The sequence below is a fragment of the Cygnus atratus genome, chromosome 4 (genome assembly GCF_013377495.2).
Source record: "Cygnus atratus isolate AKBS03 ecotype Queensland, Australia chromosome 4, CAtr_DNAZoo_HiC_assembly, whole genome shotgun sequence".
In the NCBI taxonomy this organism is placed as follows: Eukaryota; Metazoa; Chordata; class Aves; order Anseriformes; family Anatidae; genus Cygnus; species Cygnus atratus.
In genome coordinates this window covers 63,725,974-63,741,898 of record NC_066365.1, presented here as the reverse complement: position 1 = coordinate 63,741,898, position 15,925 = coordinate 63,725,974, and the positions used below count along the sequence as shown (strand labels likewise).

The window sequence follows — 15,925 nt, the reverse complement described above, 5'->3', positions numbered from 1 at the left end:
TAAGGGGGCAGGGTGGGAAAGACCCCAAACTCCTCTTTTGTCAGTTTTCATTTATTCTAGAGAAAAAGGCACACACTGAACAGTCTTATATATACCCTTGAATATTTTCTTTAATGTGAAACTAGGATCCTTTATAAAAAGTCATGAAGAAAAATACTTTTAAATAAAGGAATGCCATCTAAGGTCTGTATAACTTTAACTTGTTTTGAATATGTGTAGATTTAACAGGGATGATCTTCCACCTGTCTTTAATTTCCTCATAGAGGACACAACAATAATGAGAAAACAGAAGTTTCACAGAATGACTAATTACCTGAAAAAGCTCTTAGAGCAATTATGGTACTTAAGGAGAGGTCTAAAGTACATTTGTTGAGTCAGGGGAATGAGGTCCCTATCTCAGTGGGGGTGAAAGTACTTTTGCTGTAGCAAAAGTATGGAAAACTGTATTCCTAAGGGAAAAAAATGTATTTAATTCTGTTATCACAGAGCAGCTATCTCTAACACAGATAAGATAATACCCACACTGATTTTACCACCTGTTTGCTCACTACTATGTGGTAAGCCTCTCCTATTTCTCCCACACAGGTATATTTTACTTTTTATGGTCACTCCCCAACAGAACTTGAAATAGACGGTTAAGTCTGATGGAATTGGTTTTGTAGGAAAGCACTAGATATTAAAGAGACACTAGAACAGGATTATTGCAAGGTTTGTTTTTACCAGGTTATATCAACATGCAGTTGACATGACAGATGTATTGTGTTACTGCATGTGTAGATATTTGGAAATGAAACACATTTCTAGTAGTTTATTTATCCCACTTTCAAAGATACCATATCCTTGATGTTTTAGTAAACCTGCAGATTGCATATGAAAAGCCTGAAATGAGTATTAAGACATGTTAATGATAGCTATTTTTCTAAATTTCATGCAAAATGTAAGACTGTTTTTCACATTTCTGTCTTGATGTTCATGCAATGAGTCTGCCATGAACACACTGTTGCTTGACTAAGGCTGTTGCAAGGCACTTTCACAAAGCTGTGCTGGGGAGGTTCTGGCTGGATAGTAGGGAAAATTTCTTTACTGTGAGGGTTGTCAAACACTGGAACAGGCTTCCTAGAGAGGTGGTTGATGCTACATGACTATCAATGTTCAAGAGGCATTTGGATAATGCCCTTGATAATGTGCTTTAACTTTTAGCCCTGAAGTGGTCAGGCAGTTGGACTAGATGATATCTGGGGGTCCCTTCCAACTGAACTATTTCTATTCTAGAGTTATTATGTACTTAGGTGGTCTCAAATACTTATAAGAAATAGCTACAAAACACAAAAATAAGCAGTGATAGAGAACTGGTCACTTGTAACAACACGTGTTTTAATCTAGTTGATATACTTCTAAGTTTTGCTTCTGCTCACTTTGCATTCCCTCCCATGCCTTCACGAAGCCTCCCGCCCCCGCCAAGGATCGGAGTGTAAGTTTCCTTAAACTAAAGGTAAATGTCTGCAGAGGGATTTATAATGTTAGCATAGTGCACTCTGGTAGCAAAAAACATGAAGTTAATCTTTATAAGGTGTAGGAGCAGGGTTACGTGTTGACCACTAGAGAGCAATAGAAAACCAGTAGTTTTACGGGTGGTACAGTAAAATCTCAGCACCCTACAGGGCTGTAACATTTTTAAAAGTACAGATGCAGAAATGAACATCATAATGTAAAATTACCCTCTTGCCGCTTCTTAATAGTCCTAATGCCCTCAAGTCAAACAGAATAGCAGAAGTGAGCACTCTGATAATAAGCAGCAACCTGCAACTCAAGAAATGTCTGAAATGTATCATATCTGACATGCACTTTGTGTAGCTGCTTGAATCAGGAATGTATCATAAAACATTGAGATCAGCTGCAGAAATGTAAAGCCGTTATTTTCAGTCTCCAAGTCCAATCCTGCAAGTGCACCCCTCCCCCCCCCCCAAGAGGAGTGGGGAACTTTCAGAATTTAAACTTGCTTCTATTTCAAATTCTCATTTTTGTCATCTGCATGCATTTTGTACTTGCACACTTCAGAAAACAAAGATTGGGTTTTTCTTTTTTAAGTGCTCTGAACTCTTACAAAGTAGTATACTTCCACCCTGAAAGACAAAATATTCCTATGTTTCAAGTATATGTTTCACTCTTTATATAATTCAAATCTACAGTGTGTATGCACAGAATGTATAACCCAATGAAGCACTTTCCCCTCTGTTCCCAGATCACAACAGACTGTGCAGTTGCATTATCACAGCATATAGTGAAACCATATCCACCTGAGTGTAATTATGATAGTCTTGAAGAGATAGGAGGATGTTATGTGAGGGTACTTCTACAGTTCAAGGAGAAATTTTGTATGTCTCCAAAAAAGTGTCCCTTTTCATTGGCAACTTCTGTTATCACTACTGTTTTTCTCAGTTTTTCCAGTACATCTCTTTCCTACTTTTTGAAGCTTGTGTATTTAGTAATATGCACAGAAAACTCTTCCAAGAAAACCTCCTAGAGTCCCTCATTTAGTCTTGTAGTCCTTTTACCCTCTTTATACTTTTTCGTCCTGGTTCCTCTCCAAGCACATCTGTTTCATAGTTTTGCAGCTGAGTTGCAAAGCTGTAGCTCAACATCAAAAATTCTCTGTGGCCCTCCTGGCTCTTCAAGCCATCATCAGCATTTCATGTCAGATAATCTTGTTACTGAGTGGAAGGAAATGCAGGCTGACAGAAAGACAGTCAGCAGCAGATGAGGAGTTGTGCGGAATTCCTGGTGGGCAGGTCTCACAGGGGATAACAATGGTACAAAGGAACAATAGATTTTGTCCCAAATGCAGGAAGAGCATCATCTCTTTGCCGCAAGAACTGGGACTCGCTCTAAAGTAAAGCAGGCTACTTGCTTAGTTGATGATTCTGTTTGCTAATTGGTATCATTACCACCAGCATCTACCTAAGTAACAACCCTTACCATTACCGAGTAATGACCCTCGCTTTAGGGTCCTCATTGTGGATGCCCCCAAGTGCCCGACTAACACTGGTGGTACCTGTAGGGTCAGGGAATTAAAGGACAAATAGGGAAGGAATGGAAGACCTCACAAGGGTGTGAATTCCCTGGTCAATGGCAAAGGAAAGGGGAGTGATGAGGTGATAAGTCTACAGAATTATCCTCTCTCTGGTAGTCTAAATAGGTTGAGGGCTGGAGACTAAATGAGAAGGGGAGCTAGGATCTGAAAGGATCTGACTCATTTCAGCGAAGACAGCATTTACATGACAGTGAAAGGAAATGGTGGAGTAGCTGTGAACACAAGGATACAAAGTGCAGGGAGGAGACTGAATTTAGTGTAGCTGGAAAACAGCAAGGAAGCTGCAAATTGGCTCTTAATCTTTCCATTTAAAAAAAAAATGGCTCTTAATCTTTCCATTAAAAAAAAAAAAAGGCTTTTCTGGGTCACATCGTTTAATCTGGCCTTATTTAAATACTGAATGATCTATTTGCTTTTGCTACAGGCAATTGCTTTTCTAACCTAGGAACAGGCTAAGGAAGAATTGTGAAAGTGTTTAATCACTGTTGTGTATCAGATAACTTGTTCAATTTCACGGATATGAAGTGCATTTATCACACTCAGGACTGTTTAAGATACAGCTAAATGATGTGGAAAAAAAGAACAAACCAGAACACCACAGAACAGTTTGACCAGCAAACTCTTTATTTCTTGACTTACTACTTGTGTTACACAGTATCATCTTTTATTTCAGGAATGTTTCCATTGCTTCTGATTTTCAAGAAAACTATATGCTAAATGTAACCCACATATATTTATCTTTGCAGAACAGTTGACACAAGCCAGTTAAGTCGAGATTACCCGTGGTGGCTTTCATGGCATCCACACAGATGATACATAACTCTAACTGATTAGATGACAATGTTAGCTATCTCAACGCATAAATTTGTCAAGGCAAAGGCCGATCCACTCCCATAACCTGTCTGCAACACAGAGTACAGTGAATGCCTATGGTGGAGTAAGAACACAAAATACCACCTATATCACTCAGGCGTACCTAGACAAGGGAAAGACTAGGTCAAGCCCACTCTTTCCAATGGTACTAGTAAAGACTCATCAGAAGATACAACCTACTAGCAGTTCCTTTTATCGCACAGATCCCATGTAACAGAACAAGCAGGAAAATGGCATACAACTGTTAAGTCTTGTACAGAAAAAGCTCCATTTTAAAGACACTATTCGCAAAGACTCTGGATTCTATGTTAAATGTGGTTTCCTCTTTAAGTATAATAGTTAAATACTGTGGTCACATTAAAAGGATTTTTAGGAGGTAGCATGCTAAAAGTTTAAACTTTTCTCCCTTCAAATTAGACTATGAACAATGTATTTAAACAGAAAGTTAGATTTAATAGGAAGCAACAGAAAACAAGCAACCACTACACCATCGTGCTACTTAACTGAGCAATCCCTGTGAAATTTAAGCCTATGTCCTGTATTAAATTAACCACTGTGATGTCAGTGGGAATGTGGTGAGATATTGCAACCAACAGACTTTTGTCCTGTCAGAACCCTTCCCTACAAAGGAAAACCAAATGCAGTGTGGTAAGAGCTGTGACAGTGCCAGCAAACAGGGCGCTGCCCTGCCGAGCACGACACAAGGATGCTTCGCTTCCCCCTGGTTTTCCCGTATCCCTGCGATCTCAGTCACGCAACACACGATAGACATTGAGCGTACAGCAACCCTACGATGAACCCTTCTCCAGTCATCCTTCTGGTAAACACTGAACGCCTTTTAACATCAACCCGGCCTCATCCTTCTCCACCACCGCTCCTCTCGAGCCCCGCACGGGTATTTGACAGCTCGGCGTGCGTGGCCGGGCTGCACTCCCCGCGCCTCCTCGAGGTGGCACCGCTGCGGCGGGCTCTTCTCCCAAGGGATCCCAGCGGGGCCGTACCCGGCCGGGCCTCACGGTGCAGGCTGGGGCTCGCAGCGCGCCTGCGCCACCGCCGGCGCGCGCGGGGCGCCTCAGTAGAGTTCTACACGGCGCCGCCGGCGGGAACGGCGGCGCGGCGCTGACCAATGGGGCGGCGCGGCGCCTGGCCGCCGCTGAGGTCAGTTCCGCTGCCCGTCGCCGTGGTGAGCGGAGGGCCGGGCCGAAGCAGCACTAGGAGCAGCAGCACTAGAAGCAGCAGCGGCAGCGGCGGGGGGCGCGGGCTCGCTGTCGCTGGGGTAAGTGCTTCGGGGGCGCCAAGGAGCGGCGCCTTCTGTGGGGAGAGGTGGAGCGGGCGCCGCGCCTGGAGCCGAGGGGAGTCCGTGAAGCTGCAGAGGAAGACAACGCTTTTATCGCCCTCCTCCCAGCCGGGGGGGGGGGGCGGCTGCCTTACCGCCGGGCTCCCCCAGGCGGTCCCGCGTCGCGGCTGCCAGCCTGCGTGCCCGGCTTCCCCTGAGGGGGAGGTCTGAAGGGGGTCCGGGCGGCGAGCGCGGGCTGCGGCCCGGCGCAGTGCTGCCCCCTGCGGGCCGCCGCCGGCGTTGCCACGGCGCTGCGGGAGGAGCCGCCTCCCCGCCGGCGGCGGCGGAGGCGGGCGGACGGCTGCGCGGCCTTGCGGAGGATGCGCCGGCCGCCCGGTCATCCCTCACCGCCCGGGCACCGAAGCGAAGACGCTCCCTCAGCGAGACAGGCCTGGCCTCCTCGGAGGGGCAGCACCGTGTCTGCGTGGGTGGGCTGGATGCCTGTGAAAATTGGGATTTTTTTTTTCTTTGTTATTTTTTTGGTGGTAAGCTGGCGGGTGCTGCTGGCTCGTGGACGCCATGAGAGTGCTGTGGATTCGCCTGGACTCTAAAGCTGTTGTCCAGGTTTGGCGTCTGGGATGTTTTTCTTGAAGAAGAGAAGCTTTCGGGTTAGTAACCACGTTATTGAGCAAATTGAACATCTTGCCTTTTGTATGTAAATTTTGTTCTTTATAGTGTTTAGGCATAAGAATCTCTTAATTAAATCCGAAACTACATTTTGTTGCTACAGAATCTATCATAAAATTATCTGACGTTGGACACTAAAGAAAAAATTGATGTATAAAATGACGGAATTCTTTTAAAAAGTAATCCAGTATTATCATGGATGTAGCCTACGTGTCCTGAAGCACACATGTAATAAAATGAAGTCTTTTGTTACGAAGAAGACCTAAGGTATTCTACAGGATTTTGCTAGTATTCTCTTCTGCATGACTACTACAATAAAAGGTTGTAGTAGTAGGTCCTTTTCTTGCAGATCCTTATGTAAGTGGTTTATTTGATTAGAAATTAAATCTGTAGAGATGAATTTTAGCATCTACATGAGTGTTTTGTGAACTGGGTATGGAGGAATATGTAATAGAGCTCTTTTCTCCTTCCTCTCCCATTTTCTGTAGTGTCATGCTTCCTTGCTTTGTTGCTTACAGGCCTTAAAGCATAGAACAAGGTAATACTAAATGCTAGTCAGTATGCTTTGGATATACAGAGGGATTTTTGAAATGGTTGTAATTTCTGTGAAATAGAGAGATATGCAGAGAGATATTCATATAGATATTCATATTCAAATAGAGAGATATTCATAAGATAATCATGCATGTAATGATAAACAACTGTATGAGCATCTCTTTGGACACTGTCTAAAGTATTGCCTTTGATATAGTAGTTACATTAGGGTGTCTTGCTTAGTTTATTGCAATAAGACCACCAAGCAGTGGAATTATATACCAGAGTCTTTTATATGTCAGGTACAGATAAAGCTAGGTCTCAGGCCTAGAGCCTCAGACCTCCATTTCAGTAGAATACTGTGTATTTGTATACTGCATTTAATATATATATATACACATATGTATATCTGCCTTCTTATGATGTCTATAAATGTTGATACATTTTTACAATTTTTCATCTATGCATTAGAAAAATATTTAGTTACTTTTAATCAATATTTTGCATAACTTTATACCATAAGTAGTAAACATTCTGAATGTAGTTACATTTTTTTCTGTAGAGTGAAATAACTGTATATTTTATAATAAAAATAAGATTTAAAAACTTGGTTCGTGGTCTTTGTTCTTTCTTAATTATCTGCATTGACATTCCTCCATTGATTTTGATTGAAAAGCTTGATGTGAATTTCAGATACAAAAAGCCCTATGTCTGTGTGATTAGCTGTCATTTTGAAGCAAAGTGCAATTTTAAGAAGAAATAATTACAGATAAAATCTCTTTGGTGTATTTGAATAATTCGCTTTTAATACAAAATCGGTGCTTTTAATTAGTTGCAATATTATGCAATACTTGGGTCAAGCGCTTTGGATCTCTTCCAATTGTTAGGCATAAAGCTAGTGGCTGTCAATTGTGGGTTGTTGGCTAGTCAACCCCTGTTGCTGGGTCAGTAGGACGGTTCACTCAGCTTATCAGATACAGCCAACCAATACTACATGGCTAGTATGTGGCATAGTATGGAGTTGTGAAATGCAGACAAGATAAGTTTACATGGAGATTTAAGTTTTCCCACAGAGACTTGCATTTTGCACTCTATACTCCTGGTACAGTGATGCACAGTGTCTTCTAATTCTTTTTAAACTTATTTCTCTTAGGAAATGACTTGAATGGGTTTTTGAGTACCAAAGGAGAGCTTGATTGTTGAGTGCGGTTTGTGAACTTAGTATGTGAGAGGTGTATACTTCGCTGAAGTAAGCTCTTACTTATTTGATCACGTATGATAAAAACATGCTGCTTGTCACATCCATTTTGTTGATAGCAGTGTATACTTTGAGGTAAAGAAGAGAAGTAAAAGAGTGGAAAAGAGATATTTTTCTTTGAGATGATGAACAAAATATTAATGTATTTGAAGTTAATGGAAATTTTCATAAGTATAGAATAATGGGAAGATGCTAGGAATTCCTGTCTCTGACAGTGGCTGCGTCAGTGGTTTGTAATTTACTGCAGTGCAAAAACTTTGTACTGGATGGATTTGGCATAGTCAGACTACAGAGGATGTCTATTTACTTATTTATTTTTACTTGGTGTTTGTTTTCTAACCTTTATAAAAATGTGCTATCTACTGTTCGGAATACGTTTGACTTCTGTGGATTTGTTGATCTCTATCTTGAGAAGCAAGGTTCAAGATACACTGCTTAGTGTTACGTGCAAGGTGGGAATATTTCCTTTCATTAATTTTCCTTTTTTTTTAATGTCATTGAATAGTAAGTGTTTGGTAGGAGTGAATAAAGTTTGGTTTAACTTCCTGTTATCCTTTTTTCATGTGCCTCTGTTTCTTCTTCCAAGTTTTTCCAAAAACTAGGGTATCTAGAATTTCAAAGTATTTTCATAAACTTTTTTTTTGTGAATACATTCTTATAAAGACAGTGACTAGAACTGATTTTTGACACTCCTAGTATCGGCTACGTGATTCTTAATCTGTCCCATTCCTGCATTTCTATTCAGACTCCTCGTAGACTTTCAGGTCTTGTTCCAGTGGTATCTTTGGTTTGGTCTGTGTGCTCTGCATCTGAATGTAACTTGAAAAAATACAGTACGTATAATTTAATCTTCTGAAGCATGTCTCTGCTAACAGTTAATTACCACAATTCTTCAGGGTAATTCTCAGCCTCCCCCCTCCTCTCCCCATTCATGCTGGTATGGAGTGAATGGATGCTGGATTATTGTACCACCTTTCTGTGTGTACATTAAAGATATATTTTTTTTGAAGTAATCAGAAAAAGCAAATAATTTCATTCCTGTATTTAATGAAAAATCAAAAACCAACACATTGCAATGTACTTTATTTTAGCCAAAATAGTGATAAAATGGAATGGTTTGCATCAAACCTTTCCTGATCACTGAACAGTTAATTTAAAAAAAAAAAAAAAAAAAAAAGCTGGGTAGACAGCAAGGGTGTCGTTTCAGCAGCTACTGGTTATTCAGTTCATTTTCACCTTGTACTGGGTTAGGCTGGGATGGAGTTAAATTTTTTTAAGAGCAGCCTGTATTGGGCTGTGTTTTGAATTTGTGGCTAAAACAGAATTGATAACATACCAGTGTTTTGGCTGATGTTGAACAGTGTTTGCACAATGTCAAGGCTTTTTTTTTTTTTTTTTTTCCCTTACTGCCCCCCTAGCCTCGTAGTGAGTAGAGAAGGGGTGAGCAAGAGACTGGGAGGGGGCACTGCTGGGACAACTGGTTAGAATTGGCCAGGTGGGTATTTCATACCATAAAACATCCTAATATGCAATAATAACTGGAAGTAGAGGAAAAAGGGGGGAGGAGTGTTGGCTTCCAAGGTGGTTGCTGCGTGTAGACTGGCTGGGCATTGGTCTGCTTGTGGGAGATGGTGAGTGAGTTCGTTTATGTCACTGCCTCCCCTACACTTTGCTTCTTACTTTCATCTATGACACTGTCTTTGTCTCAACCCATGAGTTTTCTTGCTCTTGTCCTGCAGTTCACTCCCCTTTCTATTCAGGGAGGGATGGGAACTGAGTGAGAGGTTGTGTGGTTGTTTGGATGCTGGTGGGGTTTAACTGACCACATGTCTCAAATGCAGTCACAGTAACTCCAGCAACATTTGAAACCTGGCTTCTAGCAACACTGATTTGAACATAGTATTTGTCACAGATCTGCATAAAAGCTTGGATTTGGGGTTATATACCCATTTGTTTTCTCTTTCAAATATAAAACTACTTGAGTTAGAAAAGTTTAGAAAGACTACTAGCCTGTTCTCTGAGTTACCTCTGTTAAATTCTTCTAGTGCTGCCTTCTTGGGCTGAGCAATCGAGGTCTGTCTGGTAAATTGAAGCATTTGTAAGAAGTTTGACAGTGTTTCCTGTGCTTTCTTGGTCTTTAAAGGTGATGGATCCTTTTTCATGCTGTTCCAGAAGGTGAAGTTTACAGTGTTACAAAAAATAAGAAAACTTTCCATGTATTTAGTCTAATACTGGTTTTTGTGATCAAGGTTGTTGATGGCATAAGGTACGCAATGCTTATCTGCCGGCCAGTTTATGTGGAGTGCAGTTTCAGTATGAGCAGGTAATTTCCAACAGCAAAAAAGGCAAAGACAATATTAATCTAATTTCACCTGTCCCTTTCAAAATGCAGTTTTTTAGTTACTTGTTAAAACTGTACAAATCATCAAAGCATCTTTAGTCTGGATGCAGCACTTGAGCTCTCCAAACTCTTGTATAATCTTTCTCCTGAAATAAAGCAGTGGATCTCTTGAATATAGGTCTACCGGATGTCTTTTGTGTCAACAAGATTCATCCCAAGTCTAAAGTTATGTTAGCAGGGGAGAACAGTCCTTCTGAGATCATCAGAAGTGTTTATTTTACTTTCCTCCTGTTATCCAGGTGCTAATGTTACGAATGTTAGATTAAAACAACCAAACAAATCAAACACACAACTTCAGATCATGATATAGTAATGTATACTTTTCTTCTTCCTGGGAAGCTGCCGTGGATTTGTTTTTCAAGCAGGGATGTAGCTATAGCTGTCTGCACTGTAATGAGATGAGACTGCTATAGTCCTAAGTGCTACCTACTGATGAGTTTGAGGTGTGCCACCATCCATCTGCTAGAGACTGAAAAGGCAATTATCTAACCAGTTTTCTAACTTTTTGCTGTTGTTTGAGTTTACGTCAATTTATATGCTCTTTGTATAGCCCCATCTCTAGGGTGGCATTCTTATAGCAATTAGGAATGTTAGCAGATGGAACGCAGGGAAATGCAGGAAGAACCTTCTGGATTCTTACTCATATCCAGGCAATGTAAAGGTGTTCCGGAGTGTCAAGTTCTCATTCAGGTGGTATTATAGTAGTAAGATGTTACTATGTAATCTCAGCTCTGTGAGAGGGTTTTAGAGCCCAAATCAAGCCCTATTCTCTGTAGATAGATACGGAAGGAAACTAGATTTCAGGAGGAGAAATAACCATCTTCTGTGTGATATATTAAAATGCAGAGGAGTCTAGAAATAACCTCAGGTTCTATACTTGAATGCAGATCTGTGCAACACTATGTCTGTAAGTAAGACTGTTTGAGTAAGAAAGGTGTTGAATAGATTTTTACTTGTTACTGTTAGCTTTGAACTTTATCTTGTTTTATTTATGTCTCAAAAAGACGCTTCAGTTGTTTATTTTCCAAATTTCAATGGTCTCGTAGTTTTGGCAAAAGCTTTTAAAGCTGAGATCTTGTCACTTTTCTATATTTAACACGAACAGTAAGTACTAGAACCTGTGGGGCCAAAAGTGTTGCACAAGTGATTGTGGTGGTTTTATACTAATACTACTGTTCTTCCTCTGCCTACCATTGCATTGCTTATTTTGCTTGAATAATACATATTGTATTATTGGGTTGGAGTGAATTATTTATGTGCTTGTCCACAAGCACATGTATGTAGAAGTGATTGTACTGATATTAATAGAAGTGAAAGTAATTACTTATTGCAGCCACAGATTGTTTTGACCTAATTATTTTGAGAATATGTGAAGTAGAAATCATATGTTGTTACGAGCTAGTGTTCAGGACTGCTTGGATCTGGAAACATTGGCATGGCTTAGAAAAGAATTTACATCTATACTTCAGGAATTTTTATGTTAACTTGGTTGTGCGTTTCTAGTAATCCTTAGAGTTGGAGTTGCTTTCCTTTTTCTTAGTGCTATTCATAAATGAGTGACACCTATAGTGTTTTATAGTATCTTTTCTTCAGTCAAGGACTGTATATAAGCTGAAATCAAATTCTGGTGCTGAGTTCTGTTACTGAGCATCTTTTTTGTTAGGCTTAAATACGTGTTTTTAAATTGATTTTTTTTTCACAACATGGAAGAAACTCTCTAGGTTTTGTTATATATTAGATGATTTCATGAATTTACGAACAGTGAATATATGAAAACATTAAAGGGTTATTTATTTGGATATATTTCACGTAGAGTTAATGATTGTATGTGCACAATACAATCAATGTTACATTAACAAGTTTGCATGTTGTAATTAAGCTGTAGTTCACTGTAGTTTAGTGATTAGTAAATCATAACTGACTTAATCTTCTACTTTTTATTCCTTAGTGCTGCAAGTTGATTGAATAAAATTAAGGACATGGAATATAATATGGATGCAGTTCCTTGAGCACCACTTCTTCCGAAGAGCATATTTTGCAGATTGGTGGCCCAAATGAGTAATTGATAAGCAGCATACACAAGAGTAATATCAAGAAAACATTGTCTGTTACTGCTCTGTTTGACAAGACTACTGCAGAGTTGCATCTTCTCAAATGCAATTGAAGAAAATGAGGGAAATTTTACCAAGATTGTACCCTGGCCAAGTTAATGATAAAAATAATTCCTTAACTACATCCCCAAAGCAATCTTCTGAAGATAAAACAAATCCATCAAAAGGGGATGATGACCAGAACTGCCTGTACCAAGGGACTGAGGCTGAGAATAATAAGTTGTCACTGATAAACTGTATAAAATGCAGAAATGTTCAGAAAATTTCAATGCGAGATATAGAAAAGCATAAGAAACTCGGATGGACTGAAGACAAAAATTTCATATGTAAGACATGCAGTCATATTCCACCGCCTGCTTTCCATTTTGTTCCTGAAGGTGCCAACGCTGTAGACTTTGAAAAGCATGAAAAAATATCCTCAAGTAGAAAACAGAAAACATTTAAAGTTAAAAACTTTCTGCCAGGTAAATACTACTGTGATAAGTGTAGATTTTCAACACGGGATCCTTTACAGTATAAAAAGCATATAGGTCAACATGAAGAAATTAAATTTATTTGTTCCCAATGTAATTATGTATCTTACACTAAAGGTGAATTCCAGAGACATTTGGTGAAACACACTGGAACTTTTCCTTATCAGTGTGAATACTGTGAATATGGTGCCGTTAGACATGACTATATAGTAAAACATACAAGAAGAGTACATGAAGCACCCACAAAACGGCCTTCAAATACTACCATAAACCACAAGCGAAAGAAGGCTTGCTTGCCAAGTAAAAGCACTTTATTTGAAAAGCAGAAATATGAAGAAATTCCTTTTCAAAGTGAACTTTCAAATTCATCTTCAAATATGATTTGTGAGATTCCAGAAAGAGTGACTAAAATAGTCTGTTCATCTCATGATACGGAATGTAGCATAAATGCAACATCACTACAGGACAAAACAATATTGGAGCCATCTGAAATAAACATCTGTGAGAATCAAAGTGTGGAAGTTGAGGTTTATTCTCCAAAATCTGAGCCTTTACAACCTGGAATGCCTTTAACAGTAATTGCACCATCTGAACTTGTAGTTCCTTCTAACTGTTTAGCTCAGATAGTAGAGATTAAAATAGTGAATGGAGCTCAACAGCTGGTTCTTAAACTAATTCCTATGAAAGAAGCAGCTTACAAACCTGTGAACTGTGCTGAAGAGGAACTTGAGTATCAAGGTATAGAACGATCTGTAGAAGGAAAAAAACCATCTCCTGTGATTCAAAATGAGTTACTAACCATGGAAGTGAATGTAGACAAGTTATCCAGTGTTAGTAACCAGCTTAATTTGGAGAGTACACATGACAAAAATTCTGAATGTCTTTGTTCTTCAGATTCTCAATGTTTAGACTACAATTCTGTATCTATACAGAGAGAAGATGCATCAAAATTACACCTTCATTTGGTAAAAGGTATTGATGTGCATTCAGGTGTTGCAGAGCTTTATTCTCAGTCTCTGGTGACTAATAGTACTGAAAAAAAAAGTGATCTTAAATCCTCAAAGTGGGAAGTAGATGGAAAAAATAACTTACATTATGATTTGTATTGTTATGAAAAAGGTGTGGATATATCCCGTCCAAAATATGCCACTGTTTCTGAAGATAAAAGTTCCAAGAATGTTTCAGTAAAGGCTACTCAGGAGGGCAAAACATTCTATTCTGCTGCAGTCCTTAAACAAAAAGATACATTGCCTCTAAAGAGGGATGACAAAGAATGTAAGAATCTGGTAGTTAGCTCTGCGGAAACACATCTAACTGGTAAGGGTTTTGATAAAAAATCTGTTACATGTTCTGAAGCAGAAAAAAACTTTAATTTCACTAAAACTCCACCTTGGGAGGACATGACTTTTGGCTTTAGCAAAGTAAAGAAAGCTGAAACCATAAGTCCAAAAAACAATATTCTTCTGGAATCATTAGAACTACAGAAAATGGAAAATAAGAGCAATCCTTTTGAGGGACCTGTTATTTCATCTGTATTTTCTCTTAGTTCTGGGGCCGAAAATGTTCCAGAGGGCATCAGATGGGATAATACAACATGCAATAAGAAGTCAGCAACGTTGCTGTGTAGAAAGATTGCTCAGCTCATGTCTGCTGCTGAATCTAACATGAAATCTATGCCTTTGAGATGTCAAGCTTCTAGTAAAAAGGTGCATTTCCCTCAGGAAAATTCAGCAAGCTGTGAGAGAGTCGTTCCTGCCACTGAATTGGAACAAGCTATGTCTTTCCCTCAAGTGCATGGTGGAAATAGTGTGATGAGTAGTGAAGAACACAGTAACGAGCAGCTGCTTACATTTGCAAGAACATCTAAAAGCAGGGTAACTAAAAATTCCAATGTTGCTACTCCAGTGTTTATCCCCAAAGGGACAGTGTTGAGAGTGCTTAATGCTACTAGCAGTCAAAACTCTAAAGGAATAGAGAAGAGGAGTGAAGTATCAGCTCCTTCTGTGTATTGCAATGAAATGCTTTTGCCTCGCCCAGTTCCTGTTAGTGTTTCTGAGAAATTTAGCAGTAATTTGCCACATTTGCCTAATCAGATTGAACCAAATGCTCAGTCTCGAAGTCTATCGCTCAGGCAAAGACCAAGGCGAGAAGCAAGTTTTAAAAATAGCAAACAAAATGGTGTACCATATCAGAAAAGCAGTGATGTGAGTAAGCAAAGCAAACCCTATTCAAAAAGTCAACTAGGACCCAAAAATAAGGTAAAACAAGCAAGCTTCAGGGAACTTCCTAAGAGGAAAACAAGAACTCAGTCAGAAACCAGTTCAAGTTCTGACATGTCGTATCTATTGACAGCAAGACGTCTTCGGCTTGTCCCTCTGAGAATGAATCAGTTGATCAGATGCCCTCGTCGCAACCAGCCAGTTGTGGTACTAAACCATCCTGACGTTGACACGCCAGAGATAATTAATGTAATGAAGACTATCAACAAGTATAAAGGTCACGTCCTGAAAGTAGTTCTATCGGAAAGGACAAGTAGTTGTCTTGGTGTCAAACGTTATCGAAAGCGTCTTACTCTTCAAAATGCTGAGACAGGAAGCCAAGCAAAAAAGCAGAGTATGCTAAAAATGAAACTAAAAAAGACCCATAAAAACAATTACCAGGTGGTAGAAGCTTCACCAGCTGAAACACTTCAGTGTATGTTTAAGTGTTGGTTTTGTGGAAGAGTATATGTGGACCAAGAAGAATGGATAAGTCATGGACAAAGGCACTTGATAGAGGCAACTAAGGGTTGGGATGTTCTTTCTCTTCCAGTAAAAAATCATTAAGCAAGAGTAGTTGTTGTTGTTGTTGTTTGTTTTTTTTTTGTTTGTTTTTGTTTTTAAATCTCAATTTTAATGGGTGCCATCAATTTGTTTGGAAAGGAAGACGGGAAAAAACATTTTACTTCGTGAGAAGGTCTCTACTGTTAGCAAAGTGGGAGAAGAGAGCAGAATTAGGAAGATACTGAGAAGCTTATAATGAGGACTAAGCACTACTTTGCACTCATGTTTGAAATTTTTATTGGAGGTCAACTTCATCTGTTCCATAAGATAAACTTGAAAAAGATTTGCTATGCAAACATTTTTCTAGTTGCCATTCTCTGTGTTAGAATAGTGTGCTGTAACTGATTTGTTCTAGGTCTGTATGAATTAAAATCTTAGACTATGGGATCTGTCTCACAG

At 39.5% G+C, this 15,925-nt stretch overlaps 1 protein-coding gene across 5 annotated transcripts; it reads left to right on the top strand.

Annotated features, from left to right (window-relative positions):
• Positions 1-3,703: 3,703 nt before the first annotated feature.
• ZNF518B (zinc finger protein 518B) lies at positions 3,704-15,535 on the top strand. Of its 5 annotated transcripts, none has more exons than XM_035547367.2 (3): positions 3,704-5,240; positions 5,791-5,908; positions 12,069-15,535. In XM_035547367.2, exon 3 carries the CDS (start codon positions 12,275-12,277, stop codon positions 15,527-15,529), a length of 3,255 nt encoding a protein of 1,084 aa, XP_035403260.1. In that variant the 5' UTR covers positions 3,704-5,240; positions 5,791-5,908; positions 12,069-12,274; the 3' UTR covers positions 15,530-15,535. The 5 variants fall into 5 exon arrangements, 4 of the variants coding, with proteins under 4 accessions (XP_035403260.1, XP_035403261.1, XP_035403259.1 ...); XM_050710671.1 differs by lacking the exon at positions 3,704-5,240 and adding an exon at positions 9,138-9,214 and having other exon boundaries at positions 5,596-5,908; XM_035547368.2 differs by lacking the exon at positions 5,791-5,908.
• The last annotated feature ends 390 nt before the right edge of the window (positions 15,536-15,925 follow it).

What these genes read in the sequence shown, in the direction of transcription:
- ZNF518B (XM_035547368.2), top strand. Translation starts at nt 12,275, where the DNA reads ATGCAATTGAAGAAAATGAGGGAAATTTTACCAAGATTGTACCCTGGC.